The following is a 24,146-nucleotide window of genomic DNA, read 5'->3' on the forward strand; positions in this document are numbered from 1 at the left end:
CCACTGACAAGAGCCTGGCTCTGTCCTCTTTTCATCCTCCATTCAGATAGATTAATTATTAATTAATGAAATGAAATGAAATGAAATGAAATGAAATGAACTGAACTGAACTAAAATAAAATAAAATAAAATAGAATAATTCTCCCTGTGCTTTCCCCACAAAACAGCTTACAGCCTTGCAGAGAGCTCACAGGTGCCTGCTTGGATATTGAATTTCTAATACCATGTCCCATTTTATTTTTTAGATGGGCCCATCTGTCAGTAATTCAACATTCCAGTCCAAAATAACAGAATCAGCTGATATTTTTGTTGGAATATGCTATATGGTATTTGGTAAGTATGATTTCATGGTATAGAGCATTTGATGTGGTAAGGAGACTAGACTGTAAAAGTAAAGTTTGTTTCTGACACAAATTAACTTCTCTATATTCATAAGAAGTGGGGGGGAAAGCATAGAGTAAAATCATTAAAAGTTTTTTAACCTGTGATTTATGTTAGGTACAAAAACTTTATTCAGTACTAGGAATATAAAGCTGTTTGCTAAGGAGAAATGTGATGATTGACTCTTCTATAGTAGAGACATTGAAGATATTTAGTACAATTGATATCTCTGATGTGGCTACAGTTTTTATAGTCTGGTTAAAATTAATCTTACTAAGAAGAGTGAGAGAGCATATTCTGATAGTCTGATGATCCGTGCTCCTTGACCTCAGCCCACCTGATTCTGCTTAGGTAGTGTTCCTTTTAGAGATACCTAGTGATAACCAGATTGAAATGTAATGGAAACATTGAAAAATATTAAAATGTGGAAAGAAAATGGAAATAATAATTTTAAACAAAATGATTGCCTTTTACTGTGTTTTCATTGTTATATTTTTGAAATGTTAGAAGAAAAATGTTTGGAACAAAATTATTGTATATTTTCAGGAGCAGAATTCAAGTAGAATATCTTTTGTCTCTCCAGAAGATTTTAAATTCTGAATATCTTAAATGGTCTTAAGGACATCAGTGATAGATAAGAATTTAGTATCAATTTCTAACATTACTTGCTAATCTGCTGTTTCCTTATGAGAAAATATCATAATCTGCAGAATATTTGGGAAAACTATGGTTTTGTTTTTTCCTATGAGAGTACGATTAAGGGAGGCATATTCTCTTATGGGTATAATCAAAACCCATGTTGGTTTGTGGTCTTTATGCAACTTGTTAGCCTCAATTTCTATATCAATATTTACCTATATTCTATAAGTAAAGTGTTGCTTTTTCTGAGGGTATGTATGTGAGGTCCACAAAAGCACTTGGTCTCTCTTCAACAGCTTGATTCCACATGGCATTAATTAAGGGACCCATTCATTAGGCATTCTTGTGTCCATGGCCCTCTGAGGCTTTTATGTTTGAAAGTGTTGTTCTTTTGTGTCTATAAAAGGCTGCCTAAAATGTTGTTTTTTGACTGTTGTCTGACCTTCTAAACTGATGATCACCTAACTCTTACCTAACTTTGTGTATCTGTCATAGGTTTTGATCCTGTTAGTTTAAAGGTTGAGAGCAAATTGCTTGTCTTCTACTAGACGACTTGCAGCCTTCTTGAGTTTCTTGTCAGATCTCATACTAAAATCAGCATTCCCAGATAAAATAGTTTATCTATACATAGTAGAGACATTAACTAAATTTTTCTCTTTCATGCATAATTCAGCATTCTTGCTGTATTGCATATTATTGCTAGGAGCTATAACAGGCACCTCTGAGAAAATGCGTCAGAGAGAAGGGAGGAAGGGTTAGTGAATGGAGAGCTCTAGACCTGGAACTGGGAAAATATGTGCAGTGCCAGATGGATATTGTCTTTGGCTTAATTAAGGCCAGCTTCCTACAGGAAAACTGTTTTTTGGCAGGTCAGTTAATTTAATGGATGAAATTATTCATTAGATCTTTGTAGATAGATTGATGGACAAAACAGGAAGAAACCAGAAAAAATTATAATTACTGTTTTTTAAAAATGAAATATAAAGAAGAGAAAACTGCAAATATAAAAAAGACACAAGTTTATCTGATAAATGTCAGCGATGGTGACAGCACATTATTCTTGTGCAGAAAAAAAAAAGATGGCTGAAACTAACTTTTTCTTCATATTCTGTGTTTCTCTGCAGGGATATGCTCCTTGTGTGGGAACAGTATTCTCCTGTACGTCTCCTACAAGAAAAAGAATTTGTTGAAACCAGCAGAATACTTCATTATTAACCTTGCCATCAGTGACCTTGGTATGACTCTGACATTGTACCCTCTAGCTGTAACCTCCAGCCTTTCACACAGGTTTGTTCACTATGCACGTCATATTTAGCATGCTCTGCAGGCTCTGGAGGTCTGTGTCAATGATGAAGACCAAATTACTCTGCCATTTTGCTTCTCATAAAAGTGGGAATTAATTAGAGGGACTGAGACAAGTATACTCTGAAACAGCAGCTTTATGGATTGCTGGTGTTAATTAGTGTTCGTGTCTATTTGAGGCTATTATCTTTTTGATTTCTGCAGGGCTGAGAAGATTTTCTTCCAAACATCCACTTCCTATTGCATTTATCCTTTGAGGGTAGTATTATTCGAGTGATGGTGAAATGCTTCATTTTTATTTTTTTTAATTTGACATTGAAATTTGGTATCATAAGAAGAAAACCCTGAATTTACTTATGATCTCCAAATGTAGTGTTCTGGATTAATTTTTAGGCCAACACTGAATCTGGAACTTCTTCCTTCATTCCTCCCCACTTCTCTTTATTCACATGAATTCAACCTCATATCATTGTGCAAGATGTATTTCTTATGATCTTTGTTTAAGTTTGGGAGGCTTAGGAGGCTCATTACTAGACCTCAGATAGTATCTGTGCAACCCAGGCAGTATGAAAGCCTTTGAGAGAAGGGAACTAGATAGAAAAGGTGAAGGAAGACCAGAATTGCTTGTCAGGAGTTGATCTGCAGGGTTTGAGATAGGATGCTATTGGTAATATTTTGGTCTATCCCAGTGGGTTGCAGAATGTCCTGCAACTGATAGGACGAGAGGAAATGGCCTCAAGTTGTGCCAAGGGAGGTTTAGATTGGATATTAGGAAAAATTTCTTCACTGAAAGGGTTGTCAAGCCCTGGAACAGGCTGCCCAGGGAAGTGGTTGAGTCACCATCCCTGGAGGTATTTAAGATGTGTAGATGTGGTGCTTAGAGACATGGTTTAGTTGGTGGTCTTGGCAGTGCTGGGTTAACGATTGGACTCGGTGATCTTAAAGGTCTTTTCCAGCCTAAATGATTCTGTGATTCTTTGTGACTATGCAGTGATTATTTGATTTCCCAAAACACCTTACTGAGAAAATTATGGAAGTCTGTAAAATGGTAAAGATTGTGAGAAAGTTAAACATTGCTAACTAGATGGAGACATTATCAAGGTAGTCCATAAAAACCTGAAATAAATTAAAAAATTAAATCAGTTATTAAAACTAGGTTTTCCTATGAGAGAATGAGTTGAAAACAGCAGTGGAATCAGAATCATTAAGTATTCAATGTGTGGCATGATGAGAAAAAGAGAAATCTAGAAGAATTGCCATGGCGATATGTAGGTGCCCAAGACATATAGACCAAATATTGATGTGAAGTCAGCTAAGCAGAAGAAAGGGAGAAATGGCCTTGTGGTCAAGAATGGAAATTAATTTAATTGTCACAGAAGTGATATTCATTGTAATCCCCATAGGGAATGAGGTGTCTAATCAGGTGGCCAAGCCCACCTGATGAGACACCAGCATATGGAGGCAGACTGGCACTCATTTTAGCACATTTAGTACGTTTTAGCCCAGCGCTGACATACTGGCAGTGGCTCAGCACAGGCTTAAGTTGCTGTGACTCAGCTGCTGTTGGGTGCCCCACAGAGTGGGAAACGCTATGGGCTTTCTGAGCTGCACTGTCCTCCTCAAAGCTCCGAGATTGGGAGGGAAATGGGAGAACAAGCTGTTCTAACTTCTGTATTGCCAAAGCCTGGGATGTATTTTAGTTAGAATTTAATACTAATTGTATTTATACTCCTGATATATTTCATTTCTCCATGTATTTCTTAATACAGTAGAAACAACTGTACCTATAAGTTAAAATATCCTCCTGGATTTGATATATACATATCAGTACAGACTTAAAAGGTAGAGTTATATGTGGAACAGTTAAGGAATTTCTCCATGTTCAGCTAAATATTTGTTTAGAGAGAGACTGGTAGCATGGTGCAGCAAAGAGTCACACAGCACTGTGTGATGCAGAGATCCAAGCCCTATTGTATAGCATGTTTAATAATGTAATTAAGTAGAATATATTTTTAAAAAGAGATGGAGAGCACCTCACCCAATACAACCTCTGGGTTTTTCTTTTCAGTTCATCGAAATGAAAAAAATGTATTTGGTTTGATGTGAAAAAAATGTCTCTCTCCCATCTAGTTTTCTCTCATTTTGGCATCAAAATAAAAAAATAAGATAAAAAATCCAGTAATTACTCAGTTTTTACCACATTACTTTCTGTGTTGAACTATTGCTAAATGTGTTGACTAATGGAGATGATGTCTTCAAAATGTAGCACGGGGCTTTTGGTAACTGCGACTGCAAATCATGAAGGTGTCTGAATAGAAAGGGAGGAAGTGTAGTGATTCAGATCAAATTGTTGTTCCTCTGGAAAACCTTCACAAGTGAATATGTTGATTTTGATGAAAACTTGCTTTAAAAAGATGCATAAAGATAGCAGAAGGAATAATAAGCTGTATTAATTTATGACCTAGACCTACTACTGACAAGCATTTTGTTTTTTCTTTTCAGAATGATCGTCATTAGATATACTGCTTTGTTTTATAAAAACGGCTTAAATGTGAATCAGAAAAATAAAGCAGAACATGATTAGTTTACTAGCTGGAAGTTTTTCAAATGAGAATATCTTTCGTAGTTGATCATTGACCAACAAATAATTTGATCATGCAGTTTTACTGAATTTTTAAGGCTACAACTGTAACTATATTTCTACTATTTAGTGTTACATTTACGAAAGAAGGATAACACCTAAGAATTAACTTTCTTGGTTACTCACCAGGTGGCTGTATGGGAAACAGTTTTGCTTGTTCTATGCATTTTGTGGGGTGCTCTTTGGGATCTGCAGTCTCTCAACGCTGACATTACTGAGCACTGTGTGCTGCCTCAAAATTTGTTTTCCAGCTTATGGTAAGCTAATGTTTCTGTCTTAGGTTATTCAATTTTTCATGTGAACATAGACCACCATTTTTGGGTTGCATATCCTAGAGAGTATTTTTATAGAAGAGATCTTTCACATCCAGTCAAAACTTTCTTATTACTGTGATCACTGGTAATTACTATAGGGATAGATGTATGTGATTGAGTACTTATAAGCTCTTTTAAGTCAGGGTGATAATTTGGAATCATGGAATAAGAGTTCTGGTCTGAAAGCAAGGCTAGGCTGATTTTTTTCAGAGTTTATTGCTACATTTTGATAGAGATTTATTTATACAGATTTATGTTGTGCTGAGTATGCTAGATGTATCACAGAATTCAGTTACCTATTTTTTTTTAAATTGTTGTGAACCATGCCCTATTCTTAGAAACCTTCAATATGCTATAGTATTTTGAACACCTATTAAACCTATCCTTCTTACTTACCCTGCTCAGCTGCCTGCATATGGGAAACTCCATTCAGACATGCCAACTATGCTGATCTTCACTGATTATTTTGTGTCTTCCAGGGAACAGGTTCAAGAGAGAACATGGACAAATCTTGATAGCCTGTGCTTGGACTTACGCAGCAGTTTTTGCCTGTTCTCCCCTAGCTCACTGGGGAGAATACGGAGCAGAGCCCTACGGCACAGCCTGCTGCATTGACTGGCGTTCCACCAACGTAAATGCCGTGGCCATGTCTTACACCGTAGTCCTCTTTGTTTTCTGTTTTGTCCTCCCTTGCGGAGTCATTGTCACTTCCTACTCTCTTATTCTGGTAACTGTGAAGGAATCCAGGAAAGCAGTGGAACAACACGTCTCCGGGCCCGCCAAGATGAGCAACGCGCAAACCGTTACTGTCAAGGTATTTCAAAGTTAGTTTTTGGCAAGCCATTTTTGGCACAGATGGGCAGCACCATTTAAGGTCCAAGAAGGTTCCTGAGAAGGGAATAAAGATGGAAAAGAAAATCAGTCCTCACTGCATTTTCATTTCAGACAACAGTATTGTCTTGTGCAGATTCGCTGCATGACAATGAGGTGCTAAACATACAAATGATAGCTGTGTTGTTTCTGGAGGGTGATAATTAAGCTCACGGAGATTCTTTACTTGTGAAAATTAAGATTTCAGACTTTTGATCAAAAGGAAGGTTAAAAATTGGAGCACTGTGTGAAAGTGAGTTTGGGTCTCATGATCTTGAACTATTGCTTATGAAAACCAGTCTGGTCTTGAGTGAATGTTGTTTGTCCAGCTACAGACATCTAGGGAGATCTAGGCTTAAACTTTATATCATTAAAGATTTTAAATAGTATTGTAGAGATCAAATTCTCTTGATTACAACTGAAAAATGGACAAAACTCACAGAAAAATGTATTTCTGTAACCGCTTTTTGAACCAAAACCTCTGAAGTTTTGTGTTTCACTAGCTTATACAGTAAAATAAAGCTGTGGTCACAGTAGTATTTGTTGTGGAAATTGTTTCCTGCTGCCAAACTATGTCCCTGTCCTTTCCAGGAGATCAGCATCTATTTTTTCAATATTCCAAAAAATAAGAAGAGGAACTTTGCAGCTAACATTAGGTGTACTTCACTCCTTAGATAATGTACCACTTGAAAGACAAGTGCTACCTCTTGACTCTCTTAATTATCTCCAGAGAGAAAAATCTGTGTTTCTTCTTGATTTCAATGAATCCTTCTCTCATTTCTCTAGTTATTTGGCATGTCCTTCTAAGTATCTTCCTCACCACCCTTCACCTTTTCTGCTTGGAGTCATCTTTGGTCCTTATCTTCTCTCTCTGTTCAGGAATATGGACATTCTCATTTGCAAATACAATTGGGTATCTCACAGATCTTTTTCAGTATAGACGATCTGCTTTCTCTTTTTCATGCTAACAAACTTGGTCTGTCTCTGACATCTCTCTTCAGATTACCAAGGCCAGTGTAGCTTCAGTAGGCATCTTAATCTGTCCTGCTCTCCTTTTGAGTATTTTGGTTTTGACCACAGTTGGAAACACCATCCTCCTGTCTACTGCATGGTCTTGTAACCTAAATATCTTCCTCAATCCAAGCAGTTTAAGAACTAATTGGTTATGTCAATGTCTTACCTAATCCTTCTTTGTAATAACTGTTAGATGGAACCTTTCCCAACTAAAGCTCTTAAGTATATTCCTACTCCATTCCTGGATATTCAGTAGACATTAATTTTCTTAAGTCTTCCATTCGACTACAGGATACTATCCTTTAACTCTTTAAGTAACTTTTAAAGCTCTTCACGGCTTATCCTAATTGACTTCTATACTTCTGTTCAGTGAGGCCAACATGCTGGTTACACTGTATGCTCACAACGCTCAGAAACGCACATGCAGGTTCAATGCTACTTGTCATTCTTATGGGTTCCTTCTAATAAGCACTGGCAAAATGAAAACAATATCTCCTTCAAAACTTCCTTTGTGATGTTAACACAAAAAAAGTCACGCTAGTATATCATACAGATTGATATTGGTTGGGCCTCTGGAACACTAGGAAAACCACTTATCATGTACTGACAAGTATTTCTTCTTTTTATTCCCTGATTTTTTCCTCTCAAAATTGCTCTGATCTTCACTGTTAGATTGTAAACTCTGTGAGTTACTCTGAGATGGCTTATCATCTGCAGAGAATCTCACCCTAGAATAATAATAATACAAGCAACAAATAGATATGCATCTTAATCCCTTAGAGATATCTGCTAAGGGGATGGTATAAGTCAAACTCATAGAAGTAGAGAGAAGAAACTTTTTTTGATTTTTTTTTCCTTAAAAAACTCTGCTAAACAATCCACCCCAAATATGTCAATTTTGTGGTGTACTTTGAATGATTATTTGTTGAACTGTAGTTCTTTGTGCTGGATATGAGCTGCAATGCAACCTACCTTGCGGTACCTGTCAAGTTAGAGACCATTTATAGCCCATTCTTCCTCCGTCATTTTCCATCCTGCCTCTGTCATCAGATCACTGTAATTTAGGAGTCCTGGCCAGGTTTGACTTGTGCCCCTATGGTCTGATCCAGCTTCAGCTGAAGTGCTTGGCCATTGCTTCAGTCTTGAAAAGCTACATCCAGAAAATTACTTGGGCACTTAAAATGGAACTTAGACTGTTATGAGTCTGGCTAAGCCCAGAAATATGATTATGGAAGGTCTTGCTTGGTGGCTGCCTATGCCTTGAGGCTCCAAGAAAATGCCACAGGTTTCTCTCTAAGCATAAGGGTTTCCCCAAGTTCCTGCAGTTTGCTTTAATCTGTATTGCACTGCTATCTCTTTCCTAAAACATATTAACATAACCAGGCCATAGCATTCAATTTAGCCCCATTTTACTTTATTTATTAGTAACTGAATATTTTTATTAAAAAAGAACAATAAAATACAGATAACATTCACTATCATTAATCTACTTCCCATGCTAAAAGATCTGTCTACAGTGGGTTTTTTCTGTGCTATTTTAGAATGACAATATCAAGATTTTTAGAAAATGTAATGGGAGCTGTATAGTGCTATTAGTGCTTTTGTGCTTGTGAATTTGCAAGGTTGGTAAACAGCTGATATTGCTTTTATTATTATACAGTGCCATGAAAATAAATTATAATGCATACAGAGGACACTATTGTGTGTCACACGTGCACTCATGTGATCTCTTCACAGGTGCATGGATTTGCCAGCTTCTGGAGAAAAAATGCTCTCAGCATATAGATAAGACAGATAAATATAAATGCAATTAGAGATGTAGAAAATTGCCTCTGCTCCGGGAGTTCCTTGGGTTTAAGCCATTTTAGAAACACATCTTAGTTCCCCCTAGATGTTGCAGGAGCAAAACCACCATGAGTATAACTTCATGTCTCATCAAATATTTGTCCAAATACCATTTCTGAATTGTCTGCAGTACATTCAATTTAAATCATGAGGTGTAAGCCTTTGGCCTGGGAGATTGTGCTCGGTTTTTGTTCTGATTCAGACTTCATGTATGACCTTGGACAAAACTGGTACTCAACTTGTATTTCTTTGTGGCCATAATCTGTGATACCTCTGAAGTACCTGATTTAAAACACTGAACTATCATTTGGCTGAAAAGGACCAGGTTGAATAATTCACATCTCTCTTCTAAAATAAAGTGATTTTTTTCATTTTTGGAATGCAATGATTTCCAGAGAAACAACTCAAATCTACACACCATGAAGGTTAATTGATCTTAAATTGGTTTTCTACAATGCTTGGACATAGTGCTTGGGTTTTTTTAATCCTCATTAAATTATTTTTTTTGAAATTAATAGAAATTTTACCACCAACATAAATGGAGGATGTCACACTGCTCTGAAACTGGAAGTATTATATATCCACTTGAACTAGCAATCTTGAAAGCTGTGGATAATTACAGATGGGAAGACCTATGAGCATAATAGGAAATATAATGGAAATCAAATTGGATAAAGGTTACTCTTCAAATAAGACCTACAGTTTAGAATACAAGATGCTAGATCTCAATAATTCACTGTAATGGGTAAATCTCCTCCTGAAGCAAAAGAAGAATTACAGCTGTTCAATGCCTTTCTTGATTTTGTCCACCTTAGAGAGATGCTTTAGTTGTAAGGCAAAGCATCATTGCGATTTGCTGCAGGCATTTCAGTCATTTGGGGATTAGTGGTCAGTGTGCTGTTTCTAAATGAGTGTGAAGGGTGGGAATCTGCATGAAGACACAAACAGTCTTAATGACAAACTTGCACTATTGACTTCATAATATTTATTGATCTGAGGTGGAGGCAATCAGCTTTTTGGCAAGTATAGGAGAATCGGGTTAACTGATAAAGAGCATGTTGAACATGTCTTACTGTCAAGGCTTGTTATGGAAGAATACAGACATTTCATTTGGGGAGAATGTGAAATTGGGTTTCTGTTACTGTAATACAGATGATCACATTTATGATTGACTTTTACTTTTGTGTAGTATAAACATTTATAATAGTGAAACGTGAAAGAAGTAGTGCTTTTAGATTCCTATGTAAGCATGGCTCAGATCAAAAAAACTATTCCATTATTAGCTACAAGGCTCAAATTCAGGAACTACCTGAATCTTGCTTTGCCTGGTGCTTAGCCCATTAGCCTCTGCCCCTTAGAGCATGTTTCTGTCTCCAGGCTTTGGTATGGTACTTACGGTGACCTGAACACTCAGCAAAGTTTGCACAGAGAGGCAGTCTGCAGTTTTCTAATAGACGCTTCTGCTCTTGCGGGCTTTTGAAGAAAGAGCTAGATGAGTCTTGCCCGAGGCTGGTCCATGAGATTGAATTTGTGAGCCTTGCAGTCTTCCAGGACCCAGAGGCTGAGTTTGGGGTCCATGCTACCTGGTTCTAACATAAATTCAGTAAGCAGAACGGACAGGTGATTTGTAAGACTGTCTTCATCTTGTGAGCCACTGTAGGGGACAGGCAGCATCTTGGTAGAGGGTGGTGGATGAACTGACAGATTTGAGGTGATAAAGGGCTGGATCAAGGGACAAGAGCCATTTCCTCCATCATGCTCCGTGCCAACTGAGCTAGTTGGCTCAGAGGGGTAGCATCCTCTGTCCTGTTCAGACATTACCATAGTGACTGCATTTCTCAGAAACTTTGGAGAAGCAGTGGTTTCTCTATGGCACACTGTTGATTAGATCTTGCTCTGGGGTGCACAGCTCCCTGGTGTCCTAGGAGGACACTATAAAAAAAAAAGGTGGCCTATTAGTATTGCTTTCTATATTTTGAGGAAAAATGGCCTTCAAAAAGGAGACTGAAAAGAGCTAAAAATATCAAGTGATGGGAACACTAATGATAAGTTTATGTTCTCCTACTGTCATCTGTGACCCAGATCAATGAGAAGGCTACATTCCCAGCTTTTATAATTGCACTGGGTACTCCTTGATTTCTGAAAATAAAGCCATGATAGCTGTTTGTGCAGCCCTCTGGCCTAAGCTGCACTGGTGAGGTCCTCAGTGAAATTTAGGAACTCCCTCTGGCACTTCAGCAGATGGGGTGGGTGCTGGGCATTCCGGGGACAAGCTGGCTCTGGTCACTGGGGCTCGCTGGGATTTTGCCCGGTGTGTGATGCATGTGTCCCTGTGCACATTGACTCTGAGCAAAACTTTGCTTTTGCAACTCATGAGCCATAGAAAAAGTTGTGCTGAGGATACGAGGAAGGGCAGAAACCAGCTTTGTGTATGCTCTGTAGGTGTAAATCCTCATGAGGAAATCTGGCCCTAAATCTAGCACTGGAATTCCTCCTCCAAAGGAGCCTAGATCATCCTCGCCCATGTGTTTTAGGTGGCCGTAGGGCAGGACAAGTGGAGACTGTGTTTAGTTTTTAAGTATTTAATTAATCAGGATGCATATAATGATCCCGTCTACATGACAACCAAGGTAGTCCACGATGCAAGGAGAATGGATTGCAGTGAAGATACACAGCTAATGTACACTTTTTAAATAAAATGCTTATGCTGCATTACAGCATTGTTTCTTCTTAGAGCTACAGGCAATATGTATTAGTGCCTGACTGCAGGAGAGGGCATATCCACTTATGTGTACTTTTTGTAAGCTATGCACTAATCATAGGACTCACTTTAAAAAAAAATAAATAGGCAGCTACCAAAACATTTTGGGCAGTAGGAATTAGATAGCATTAAAAATATTTTTTTGCCATATTTTAGCAAGACAATTGAAGAAGAATTACCTTCACCTTGCACAATTCAGCACCACTAAACTGAGCAGATACAGTGAGATCTAAATATGTACAAAAGAATAAGTGAGCAAAATAATACCAGATTGCTTAAAAAATGCTGCCAAAGGTCTGTTCCAAGGTCTTGAGGGCAGAGTAATCATTGGATAGAGGACCATTGACTTGTTTTGGAGCAGATACCGATATGAATCAGGTGGGGTTTTTTTTCTGAACCATGGTACTATAACAGAATTTTACTGTTCTTACTGTTTTTACTGTATTGTGCTTTGTTGAATGGAGGAGTAAAATCCATGACATGAATTCTCAAAGCTTGCCCTGTGAATTTCTAATTTCTTTTACTTCTTCATGTAGTTTAGCAATGCATTGGCTCACTGGCTTATTATTTTGCAGAAAAACAAAGTAAAGGTTGTAATAGTCCCTTGAGGCATAAAAAAATCAGTGGAATTAATTTGCTGCTTATAAGCATGCATTTGGAATAAGTCTTACAGATTTTGCAAATAGTTGCACTTACCCTGTCAGAAACAATTTGCAGGAAAAAACTTTATATTCTCAGCAGAACAGCTTCACCCACAGGAATTCCTTTAAAAGTGAAAGGAAAGAAGAAAGTATCATTTTATTGGCTTTGTCATAGCCTTATCTAATTACCTTCTGCAAGCACATTTCTCCTTCTTTGCAGCCTCTGGGAACTGAGAATCCTTTAAGGCTCTGCTGCAATAAGCTTATCGCATAAATAAATTGAGAAAAGTTAAGCACTTCCTGTAAATATTCTTTCTTGCAGACAAGAATGAATTTGGCTGCCAAAGTAAGCAAAAGATTCTGCAGAAGAGACAAATGATGAACCATATATGATTCACAGAAAGGACAACATGCAGTCCTCTGAATTTAAACGACACAATTTCAGGAAGCCTTGATTCTTCTAATTCATTAATACTCAAGACTTCTTATTCAAATTTTTTTTTCAATATATTTCTTAAGAAGCAGCAAATTGACTTCTAACTTTCTATTCTAAACTCCCCTTGTTATTACAGTGAATTATCCTTTATTAATAATTTTGTACCAGAAACATCCACATGCCAGCAAGGTTCTCTGTTGTACGTAGAGATTCAAGTCAAGACGTGCAAGATGCAGCAGGGGGGTTGGAACTAGATGATCTTTGAGGTCCCTTCCAACCCAAACCATTCTGTGATTCTATGATTCTATGATTCTATGATTCTATGATGCTGACAACATTGAAACTGCTTCCCTGCCTGTTCCTAGCATTGGCCTCAGGCGTGTTGGATGGACTGTCCCTGACACCACGTGGGTTTGCCTCATCGGTGCCTACAGGCTACAATCGTTCTGCACTTTGTAAAAGATCTGCAGGGACACAGGGTTTTACCCGTGGCCTAACTCAGAAGTATCTTTCTTGACTTTGACCAAAACCTCTCCTTTCCATGCCTTCTGTACATTGCTCCTTCTTACTGATATTCTTGATAATCCTGCCAATCTTAAGCAATAATGTTGTAGTCTTCATACAGGTATATAATGATCAGTTGAAAGTCAATATTTTTAAGTGGGTTTATTATTTTGATGGAAGAATTTCCCAAATCTTCTTTACTATAGTGAATGTACTGATATACCAAACATTTTTTCGAGTCCCAGGGGAGTTCATTATGGTGAGGGTAAAGCGTAGTGAAAAAAATATTACGTGACTCAAATAATATAATCTCAAATTTTGTGGATATCTGTGGACAATATTATTCTTCTGTAGATGAATTTTTTAAACATAGAGGTTGGCTGTTACATTGAAGCTACTGCATTACATTTGGAGACCTAAACAGAAGTTCTTCTGGCTGGTTGAAGATCTGCAGCTCGTACTGATTTAGCGGAATTTGTAGATAGTTGACACACCTGTAGCTGTTGAGTATGAAATTGTAGGCAGGTGCTTAAATAGTGACATACGTGCAGAACTATAGATGCTAAGGACTGAATGATCTAAATGATCTAAATGGTTTCTGGTAAAGCTTGTTGAAATTACACACTATGTGACAGATATATAGATAATTCAGTATTTATATATTTTATAATTAAAAAGCAAGCACATTTATAATTATTACACTGTTAGCTAAACATGGCATCTAGTGTAAGCTTGCAGTTATAGCTCCATGCTGGGCTAGGACAAATAGCTCCACAAGTTAGACATCTAGAAGTTAGAAATAGAAATCAGACAGCAAGGATTCAAATAAGATACATCTATTGTAAAAATTTTTTTAATAAAAACCATAGTGATCAAGTGGATCATGTTTTTCAATTGGTTTTCAAAATATATGGTTTGAAAAAAATCTGTTCTTCACTTGCATTAAGCCAGTATCTTTTCCAAGCAGTGTGCATTCTTACTAAAGAAACTTATGGTAATCCTAAGAGGGAAGCTGTGAAAGATTTGTACATGTGCATAGTTCCCGCTTATTTCATGGGAACAAGAAACATGACTTTGTTTCTGGTAGGCTGACACCAAGGTACTGCTGCCTCTTTGTGCCCGGGTGACTGGCTGAGTGTCATTGCATCAGGGATATTCTCAACAGTGGTTCAGTCCTGTAAAGCATCATTTACTTAAACGTGTCAGTAAGCTGAATTCACCCCATCTTCTTCAATGCACACTCGAATAAACATCTAGTTTGAAATAGTTGAATCAGATCCTTGGCTTGTGCCAACAGCCGGGGCTTGTTCCAGTCTGCATGAGTGAACATACACCAGCTAAAGATCTAACTACAAAGATGACTTAATGCTGCCAGTGCAGAACACCTATTTTCTTTTCCTATTTACCTGTAATGTAAAAATATCCTCTGCAACTTGTGTTCTTTGTTGTGAAGCTCTTTGTATAAATCATAATGTTTTCCCCACATTCCACCTCAATCGTAATTCCCCAAGAGAGATTTTTGCTTGTAAATTTCTGAGCTGTGTCACCTACTGTTATATTTGGTATATGAACAATATCCTTGTGCTTGTTTTACAGACAAAAAGAAACTTTTTTCATTTGTAATTGTGCTTATTTGCTTTTCCATGAGATATTTTTTAAGAAGGTTTTTGTATATAGGATTTGACTACACACAAGGGCAAAGTTTAAAAAGATTTTTGAAAACTCCTCTATGCCAAATCATATTGTTCACAAGCTACGATAGAGTCCTGTCTAGGCTAAGAGGCAGATCAAGGGTGAATCACTTCTTGACTTACCTTGGGAAATTATTATATTGCTATATGCCTACATTTATATGAAAATTTACATTTTATGAAATGATTTATACTTGGCAAACTACATAAGTTATATCAAACTTCCCAGTCAGAATGGGTGCTGGGTGTATAGGGGATGCTATGTATCCTGTGTATCCTATGTATCCTGTATTTTTCTTATGTTCTTGTATGATGGACAGGACCATAGACATTCTTCTGGTCAATGAGATCTTTGACTGGAAATACAAATAATTAGACTAAAAATCTGACTTGCAAGATGTGGGAAAAAGGCATTGCCTTTTAGTCATACTACTGCAGAGCAACACTGGACACTTGATGGTCACTTTAATAAGAAAAAGTGCCAGAAATTTCCACAGATATGTGCAGTTATGAAAAGATAACTCATACAGCTGAAGCTGTTTTTCTATTTGCATGATAAAATACATTACAGACAGTCCATTATAGTTCATTAAAATCATCTTCCTATTAACACTAAGGGATTTTGGATTGTAAACCTTTGACTGTACTTGCTACAAACTGTAATGAGCTACTTAGTGCCTTTTGGAATAGTTTCCATAACAACTATATTTTTTTATGCCTTATATGAGGCCTGCACATATTATTCTAAATCACATTGTCACATTGTTCCTTAATCAACCACACAAGTTTATGCTGCAGTTCCTTGGGTTCTACAAAGGCTCAGTTTGCTGGTACTGCAATTTTAGCAGCGATGCATTATAGACTGAAGCTAAGATTAGGCAATATGTCTCTTCTTCACTTTAATGAGAGATGCTGGGCTCAAGTATAGAGTGAAATTATGAAAAGGCTCAGCTGTAGTCCAGCATGCCTGTTGTCCTCCCTGGCTGTCATTGTGTAGTGATGCACAGGTGACTGCTGCCTCAGGTGGTATCACCTTCACAGGAGGAAATCCAAGGCCAGAACTGACATCTGTCCATCAAGTATAGCATAAAGATAACTGAATCAATCACACAGTGATGTAATGAAAGGGGGTAGTTGACCCATCTCATAGTGTGAAAGTCATATTCACTTATGAACAGTTCTCCTTGGTGTACGGTAGTTGATGTGTGGCCTTTGTGAGTTAATGAAATGAAAGAATGAACGTACAGATCAGTTATCTTGAACAATGGTTTCTGGGGTAAAATGAACTCGTCATTGGAAATAACCTACCTGAGGCAGAAATAAAGTTGTTTTTCTGACATATTCACAGAATTCTAGTTGGTTATTGAGGCTTGAATTACAGAACCAAAGTAATTTTGTTTCTATCCTGCTACTTACATTTTTAGGTAACCTTTGGCCACTGTTTTGTGCATTGAATTAAGAAAGTTTTTTGGAAATCATTGGCAAAGTTGAAATATCAACCAGCAGGAAAAAAGCTCACTCACAAGTACTCTGTCCCTTACAGTGAAAGACCTTGTGGAAAAGATTATTTTGCTTTTAAAACTTTTCTGTTATTATCTTTGACCAGTTTATATGCAGGTAATTGAAATCCCCTATTATGGTTGACTTGTTATGCTTTGTTACCTCTCTCTTTTTCTCTAGAATAGTGTACATTCAATAACTTTTTTCTGATCATTTCAGGAAAACTGACCACTGCAACTTGCATGTGTAGTATTTCAGAGGTAGCTAAGGTAATGCTTATACAAATACACCATGTCTCCAAGAACGTGTACTAAAGGACATGGCTTTGAAGGCATAGTGTGCCTATGCAATGTTCCCTCATTTGATGTCCTTATGCAGTTGTGCTGTTGTTCTTGTTTGCCCACAAAACCGCAAAAGTGTCCTTTGGTTTGGCCCTTTGGTGAATTTCTTGTGAATGTTCACAAAGTTGCCCCATATCTGCCTCATTAAAATTTTCCTTTTGTTGTGCATTTGAAAATCTTGATGTTCTTTGCCATCTAATGTTGGCATCACTTGTTAGCCCACTCCTCACGCCTGTCTTCTTGGAACCCTGTTGATCATTTTGTTGATCTTAAGGAGATGGAGGTACTTCGTCAAGCACCTGGCTTGAAACTTCTTACCATAGGCAGAGAGTGTTAAGTGCTTTCGAGCTCTGTTGTATTAAACTCCAGACTTTTCAATATGTGGCATGACAATATGAATAATAACAAAGTCTCTTTCTACATTAATGTATGTATATGTACAGTTGATATACTTAAATATCTCAAAAAGGGGTTCCTTTTGCCTAATTGTGCTCCACTAAAAGTTAGTTGACTTACATACATCCTCAAAATTAGCAGTGACAAAGACCTGAGAGCAGTCTGTCACATCTATTTTAGACATAGATCTTTGAATGATATCAGTTACTTTCAGGACATATGTCTCTCATTCCTTTGACATTATAAAGAACTTAGACTGGCGTAGAATTAGCATATAAGTTTTTGTATAGCTCAAGTTATGCAAGATTAATCTCCTCTCTGCTCTAGAAACTGTATTGATGCAGTTTGGGCAGCTGGCTGAGGGGTCCTTGAAAATATGTGCCAAATGTCTTTTCATAGGAACGATGTAAAGCCTATCGCAATCCCAAAGATTAATTGCTACCATAAATAAGCCATCTGGGAAATGCATCAATTGATTCTTATGTCCATTTCTTCTTAATGCGATTCTAAAGGGCCAAGGCATATTACTTGCCACAGAGGCTGCTTTTAGTTTCAGCCTTGAATACTGGCCACGGACAGTTGAGGATTACAAAACCCATGCATATGGCACCAGCATACCCATAGATAGAGGCAGAGTCAGACCTTCACTGTTGTAAAGAAATAGAATGCTATGGAAACAAAGTTCACCGCATCTTGCGGATTTGCCTCCTCGTTATTTCTTAACTAGTCTCATTCTGCCAAAATACTTTGTTTCTCAGTTCTGTCAAATGAATTTAACTTTGGACTTCATGTGAGCTCCAACAGGTTAGACCTCGAAATGGTTATCACCCATAAGCAGGAGATTTCTCCTGTGCCATTATTACTATAGTGCATGGCTTTCTAGATACATGCGCAATTTCATAAACAGATTTTAGCCTCACAGAAAAAACAGTTAAATGCCACAGACATTCCTCATAAAACTCGTGGTATATATTTCTTGGCAATCACCATGCATTTCTTCTTGCGAAATAAAATTTGTGAGACTATTAAACTTAGGGAGAAAATAATAGCATTTGGAGGAACTCTCTATGCCTTAAAAGAGTATAATGTGTGCTCTGGTGTTAGTGCACAGGGCCCCTTTCATTCTCACTCTGAACACAACAATGTCATCTCTCTTAATAAAATTTATTACCCCATTATTTATGCAACCTTGAATCTATAGGCAGAGCCTCACTGAGAAAAGTGGTGGATTTGCAGTTAGCTGAGCTAGTTAGCAGCTCTGTACTCCCACTTGCAAAGGGCAGCTCAGGCAGGTGGCACAGTCAGCAGCTGAAAACAAAAGTACTTTCCTCATGTATTTTCTTCTGTCCCTTGGATCCGATGCCTCTATAAATGGAATGGATTCTCTACTGTCTTCCTTATTCGGAAATACATACTTTTGGCAAGAATGGACTTGTGAAGCTTCTTCAAGAGCATCAATATTCTTGTTTCTGTCTTTAAAATATATATGCACTTCAGTTATAAGCAGTGCTTAGAGCAATGCCCATCACATTAGTCTTCCTATACATGCTGATGCTTACAGTTTACTTTAGACTTCTCGAGGTTTATGTTTATTGCAGATCTGATATTTATTCTTGTATTTTACATATCTCTGTGATAATTTATACAAAAACCCTGTTGGTTTTGTTTGGTGTTTGGTGGGGGTTTTTTTGTTTGTTTTTTCTTTTAAAGGCTTATCAAAGCTTTCTTCACAGAGTTTATTAGGACAAACATTGTGCAGTAGGAGTCAACTTAAATTCATTAATTTTATTCACCTTCAGGATTAATCTGTTTTTCTGCTGTCAGATGCCTGAATGTGGCTCCAGTTGAGCACCAACAGTAAAATTATGGAAGACATTCTGTAGCCAGGAAAATTAATATTACTCATGAATTAGACAGTAGATAGGAGTGGCTTTGCAATCCAGACAAGCGTTTCCCCAGAACGGTATCTTTTTCTCTAGCTTGGCTTCCTTTTTGCTCTAAAAAGAGTCTTCATGGCACTTTAGTGAAGAGGAAGAGAAATGTAGGAGCTGTTACATTGTGACTCTGAAAGTTTCAGGTAGAAGTAAGTTTCAGACAGAACTCAGTTGCTAGAAAAATACACATTTGGAGAGCAGCTGAGGTATGACGGAAGACTTGGGGAGACTTTTAACAAGGGGATTCAATCTGGTGGTATTTTTATGCATATTCTAGTTTGGTGGCTATTTTTATCATGCATGCCATTTTTTAACTCACTGTTTTCTCTTTTTCTCTGCAAGTTGAGCGTTGCCGTGTGCATTGGATTTTTTGCTGCCTGGAGCCCTTACGCCATCATTGCCATGTGGGCAGCTTTTGGATCAATAGATAAGATTCCTCCATTAGCCTTTGCTGTGCCAGCTGTCTTTGCAAAGTCCTCCACACTCTACAATCCAGTTATCTATCTCCTCCTGAAGCCTAATTTCCGAAACACCATCGCCAAAGATTTCACAGTTCTTCAAGAGTTATGCATCAGGAGTTGTTTTTGTGTCAAGGCACCACAGAACTGCAGATCAACTTTGAACACAAGCCTGAGAACATTTAAGGGCAAAAATGAATCCAACTGTAATTCCCTGCCAATTGTGGGAGAATGTCCTTATTTCCCGCGTGAAAAGCACAGTGATGCTTTCGGATGCTTTCAAAACTATCCAAAATGCTGCCAGGAGAGGCTAAGCACTATGGAATGCCCTCCTCGAGAAACTGTGTCCTTGGAGAACAACCTCCAAGGAAAAGTGAGACAGAAGTCAGTAAAGGTGGTTGTGCAGGGAGAAAAAAGCACTGAAATCGATACCTTGGAAATCACCTTGGAAGCAGTACCTGTGCATCCTGCATTTACAGACCTCTAGGGCTGCTTGCATGAAGCCCTCTGACAGTACTGTTGTTTTACTGGATTCATGAATGTAACTTTTTCTAAAGAGTCCTTCTACTACCCCATTTTCTAGACTATTTTCCTGTTTTTTTTTCTCATACTCTTTGATGTGGCACATGCTACAGCATGCATATGCTATAAATGCTGTATGACTCTTGCCATGCCAATTTAAGTACATTGTGATAACTTTGTTCACATCACGAACTATGTCAGACAAATCGTCTCTGCATTTAGCGACATCCTTTTACTCTGTTTTCAAGAGATTGCACTAACCACTGAGAGGTTTTCCATGAAGCGTTACTACCCTTTCTAGACTGTACATTTTATATTATGTCTGTTCAAAAGAAATAACTCAGTGTAGAGTTTTAAAAAGACAAGCTCGTGTTGGTTTAATTGTTATAGCAACTGAAAAGGTAAATGCTAACTGAAATGCCCATTTTACAAGAAGTGATGCTGAATGACCACATATGTTGCATTTGCTGGGAGGTATGGGTGATTTTGTTTCTTGCTTTGAGATGAACAGGCAGGTTCTGACCTCCTTCCACATGAATGAAATCAAAATATTTCTGGTAATTCAAGGTAGTAGGTAACTTTTGTTTACCTTTTGGTGTAATTTTAGAACTTGCCCTGGGACATGATTTATTATTCCCAGTTTCCTGTATAGGACCTTGGAACTAGGAGGGTAAAGACCTGGCCCAGAAATACCATAAGGGGCAAGAATCTCTGCTGGTGCAAACCACTGAAACCTGTGAAAACGACCCCACGTGAAAATCCTGATCCTCCAGGAATTCTTGAATTTGACTTACAAGCACAATGCTGTAGAGTAAGAACAGGCACGGCTCTTGTTTCCCTTGTTCTTGAGTTGGAGAAGGGGCTTTAGAAATGGTTGATTCTATTGGTTAGGGAGGATTTGGTTGAACTGCTGCTCTGTTTCACGGCTTGCCAGCAAGAAAGACCATATCCTCTGCTGCTGCCGTGAGAGCAAGGGCATGCTGGAAGTGCCAGGCTCTTATTTTGGCCAGGCTACAGCCAAAATTACCATAGCTTTGTTATTAAAAGTGATTATAGATTTGTTTTCCATCTGGGATTACTTTGGGCAATAAGGCAGTACTCCCCGCCAAGGACTTTGCATCTGCAGAGCCAGTTCCTTCTCTGCTCCCCAGGAGGCACTACCGAAGCCTCAGGGGAATACCTGTATCTTTATAACGATAATGATTCATCAGCAATGCATTTTGCTGCTGTTTCTGTGGTGACTTGAAGTAACTGTACCTTATTACAATAGGAACAGCCATGTTAAACTATGAAAGTCTCCAATTAGCCACTTTAAGGGATTTTTCGGTTGCTATAGAATGCATTTGGCATATTTACTTGGGACATAGAGTTTTCTGTCCTGTTTTTAAACTGCCCGCACCCCCCAACTGCCCGACCCAAGCCTCCTTTTATCCTCAATGTTTTTGTATATGAACAATCATTAAGATATTTTTTATTAGATTTCCATATGCATGGGAACATGATGCATATATGCTTAAAATACATGACCTAAGGAAGAGTACAAAACATTTACAGGACATTACAGAAAAGAAACCCTCTCCAAGGTAAAAAATACTGTGTTTCTTCAGGAACTCCAAAAAAGCAATCAGAAAAGGCATCTGGACTTTGAATGATCAGAAAGTCCTTTTGGTGTGTGTTTTTTCCATGACTTCCCAAGACACATGGATCAGCAGCACAGCACAAACAGGAACCTAGTTCTGCAGGGCTGCAATTACTGCACTGCTGTCTCTGACTTCAGATGAGGTGGGATCAGGCTTTGAGGGCCCTTAGGCAACACTGACCTTTTCAGATGGTGAATCAGTGAAAAATAGGAGTGGAAGCTATGTTCAGAGGTCATCTGGTCTTTCCCGCTCAAAGTCCCATTGACGTCAATACACAAAGCTGAGTATGTGAATAAATCTCTGGAGGACTCACTGACAAAGGCGTATGTTTGGGGGTTCTAACTGGCATATCATTGCAGAGGCTAAAAACGTCATGCTATCAAAAGACTAAAAAATTATAATCCACATTGTGCGGAGGGGCTGCATGCCCAGCTTTCATACAGATGTTTGGAATCCCAGCCGTAACATGCAGCTCTTTAAAATGATCAGAAAAATGTTGGGTGTTTTTGTGCTGTGACTACTCTTTGAGCTGTGCTGCTTGTTAGCTACATGGTGAGATAGTATTATGAGCTATTAATCTAACCCCCAAATATAATTTTTTTAAGAGATCTACATAGGTTTGTGAAGAAAGTAAGAAAGTTTGGAGTCTCCATGCTTGGATTTATAGTCACTTTCAATTTAGCATTCTCTACAGTGGAAGCCAAGGATGACTTGCACTAGATGCTACTTTTTTTTAGTGGAAACTATGTGAACATATATTTACATAATGTCCTTTTGTTAATGTGAAGAAAAAAACCCGCTGTATCTTTTTAGTTTCCTTCAAATTGTCCTGCCTGTCAGCTCTGAGTATAGAGTAAAACATTTACGTAGAAGGTGACATTCAACTTTCAGTAGAAAATGTAATGTTTTAAAAATGACTGTAGAATCCATGCCAGCTCCTTTTATAAATTAATGGCAGGAACATTGTGCCTCTGCAGAGAATTCCCCATATATTAGACATTAAGAATGACAGTGCACTCAGACTATGTTCCCACTATGTGGCGGGGAAAGTTTTCCCTCTTGCGCGGGTAGCTTTTTCTGTACCAAGCACAATCTCCAAACAACTTTTCAAACCTGCCAGTTTTGGGATTTTCCCGTCTATTGTTCATTAGGGTTAGTCATAAGTTACTGCTCATAAGTGTATGCCTAAATAAAATGCCATCGATTGCAGGGGCTCTTTATTATTATGCATTAAGTTCTGATGAAAGAGTCAGAGGATTGTTGGAATTTAAAAAAATATTTAAACAAAATATTTGTTTTTAAGGATGAAACAATAAAAGTTATTCTCACCTGACAAATGAACTTATCATTTTTGTTGCTAACAACGTACTTAAGCACATGGAATACAACATTTATGGTGTCAGTGGCAGAAATGGTAAGGCAAGCCAGTGAGATTGCTAGTGTAGCATCACATGGAAGACGTAGCGGGCCCTGCCTGCCTGCTATGCTTTTGAAGGGGAAACTGTTTTTCTAAAACTGAGTTGCTCAGAAATGCCACTGATCTAAGCCTGCTCCTGACCAGAAGGGTTCGAAAGTCATTCCCACCTGGTGGGAGGGTTGGTGATGCAGATAGGCACAGATCTGGAGTGAGGTGGGTGTTGGTCTCTTCTCCCAATCAGCTAGTGAAAGGATGAGAGGGAATGGCCTCAAGTTGCATCAGGGGAGGTTTAGATTGGATATTAGGAAAAATTTCTTCACCGAAAGAGTGGTGAAGCATTGGAACAGGCTGCCCAGAGAGGTGGCGGAGTCACCATCCCTGGATGTGTTCAAAAAACGTGTAGACGTGGCACTTCAGGACATGGTTTAGTAGGCACGGTGGTGGTGGGTTGGCGGTTGGACTTTGAGGATCTTAGAGGTCTTTTCCAATCTTAATGATTTTATGATTGATTCTAGATGACTTCATTGCACACACAAAGCTTAGCAAAGACCTAGTACTGAAAGCGTGCAAAGAAAATCCCTCTCTGCTTGGGCTGGAGGGCTGAAGGGGCTCAGCTGGCTGTGCTGAGGAGAGCAGGGCAGAGCTGGTGGCTCTGGGCTAGGGACAGTTAATCCTTGGGCTGGAACAGCAGGAACTGGAAGTGTGTGTGCCTGCGCTCCACGATCACAGCACCCTCACTCCCCCTCTCTATTTACCTCTTACATTCATTTATGGTTTTGTCTTGCAGAGAATGGTAAGTTTTGGGGTGGGAAATGCTTTCCTCGGTGCATGCAAAGGATTTCAAACCAGGTGGGAGACACCAAGTCTTTTCGTACTGCCACAGGAGGGCTGAGGAGCTT

The 24,146-nt window shown here is 38.4% G+C and overlaps 1 protein-coding gene across 1 annotated transcript; it reads left to right on the top strand.

Annotated features, from left to right (window-relative positions):
* Positions 1-245: 245 nt before the first annotated feature.
* Positions 246-20,155, top strand: LOC129202854 (opsin-5-like). The gene is made up of 5 exons (XM_054816440.1): positions 246-333; positions 2,145-2,307; positions 5,093-5,220; positions 5,757-6,091; positions 19,553-20,155. The coding sequence occupies exons 1-5, from the start codon at positions 246-248 to the stop codon at positions 20,153-20,155; spliced, it is 1,317 nt and encodes a 438-aa protein (XP_054672415.1).
* The last annotated feature ends 3,991 nt before the right edge of the window (positions 20,156-24,146 follow it).

Source organism: Grus americana, chromosome 2, assembly GCF_028858705.1.
Source record: "Grus americana isolate bGruAme1 chromosome 2, bGruAme1.mat, whole genome shotgun sequence".
Lineage (NCBI taxonomy): Eukaryota > Metazoa > Chordata > Aves > Gruiformes > Gruidae > Grus > Grus americana.

Coding starts and splice junctions, on each gene's coding strand:
- LOC129202854 (XM_054816440.1), top strand. CDS start 246: ATGGGCCCATCTGTCAGTAATTCAACATTCCAGTCCAAAATAACAGAA. Junction 334..2,144: donor AATATGCTATATGGTATTTG/GTAAGTATGATT, acceptor GTTTCTCTGCAG/GGATATGCTCCTTGTGTGGG. Junction 6,092..19,552: donor CGCAAACCGTTACTGTCAAG/GTATTTCAAAGT, acceptor TTTCTCTGCAAG/TTGAGCGTTGCCGTGTGCAT.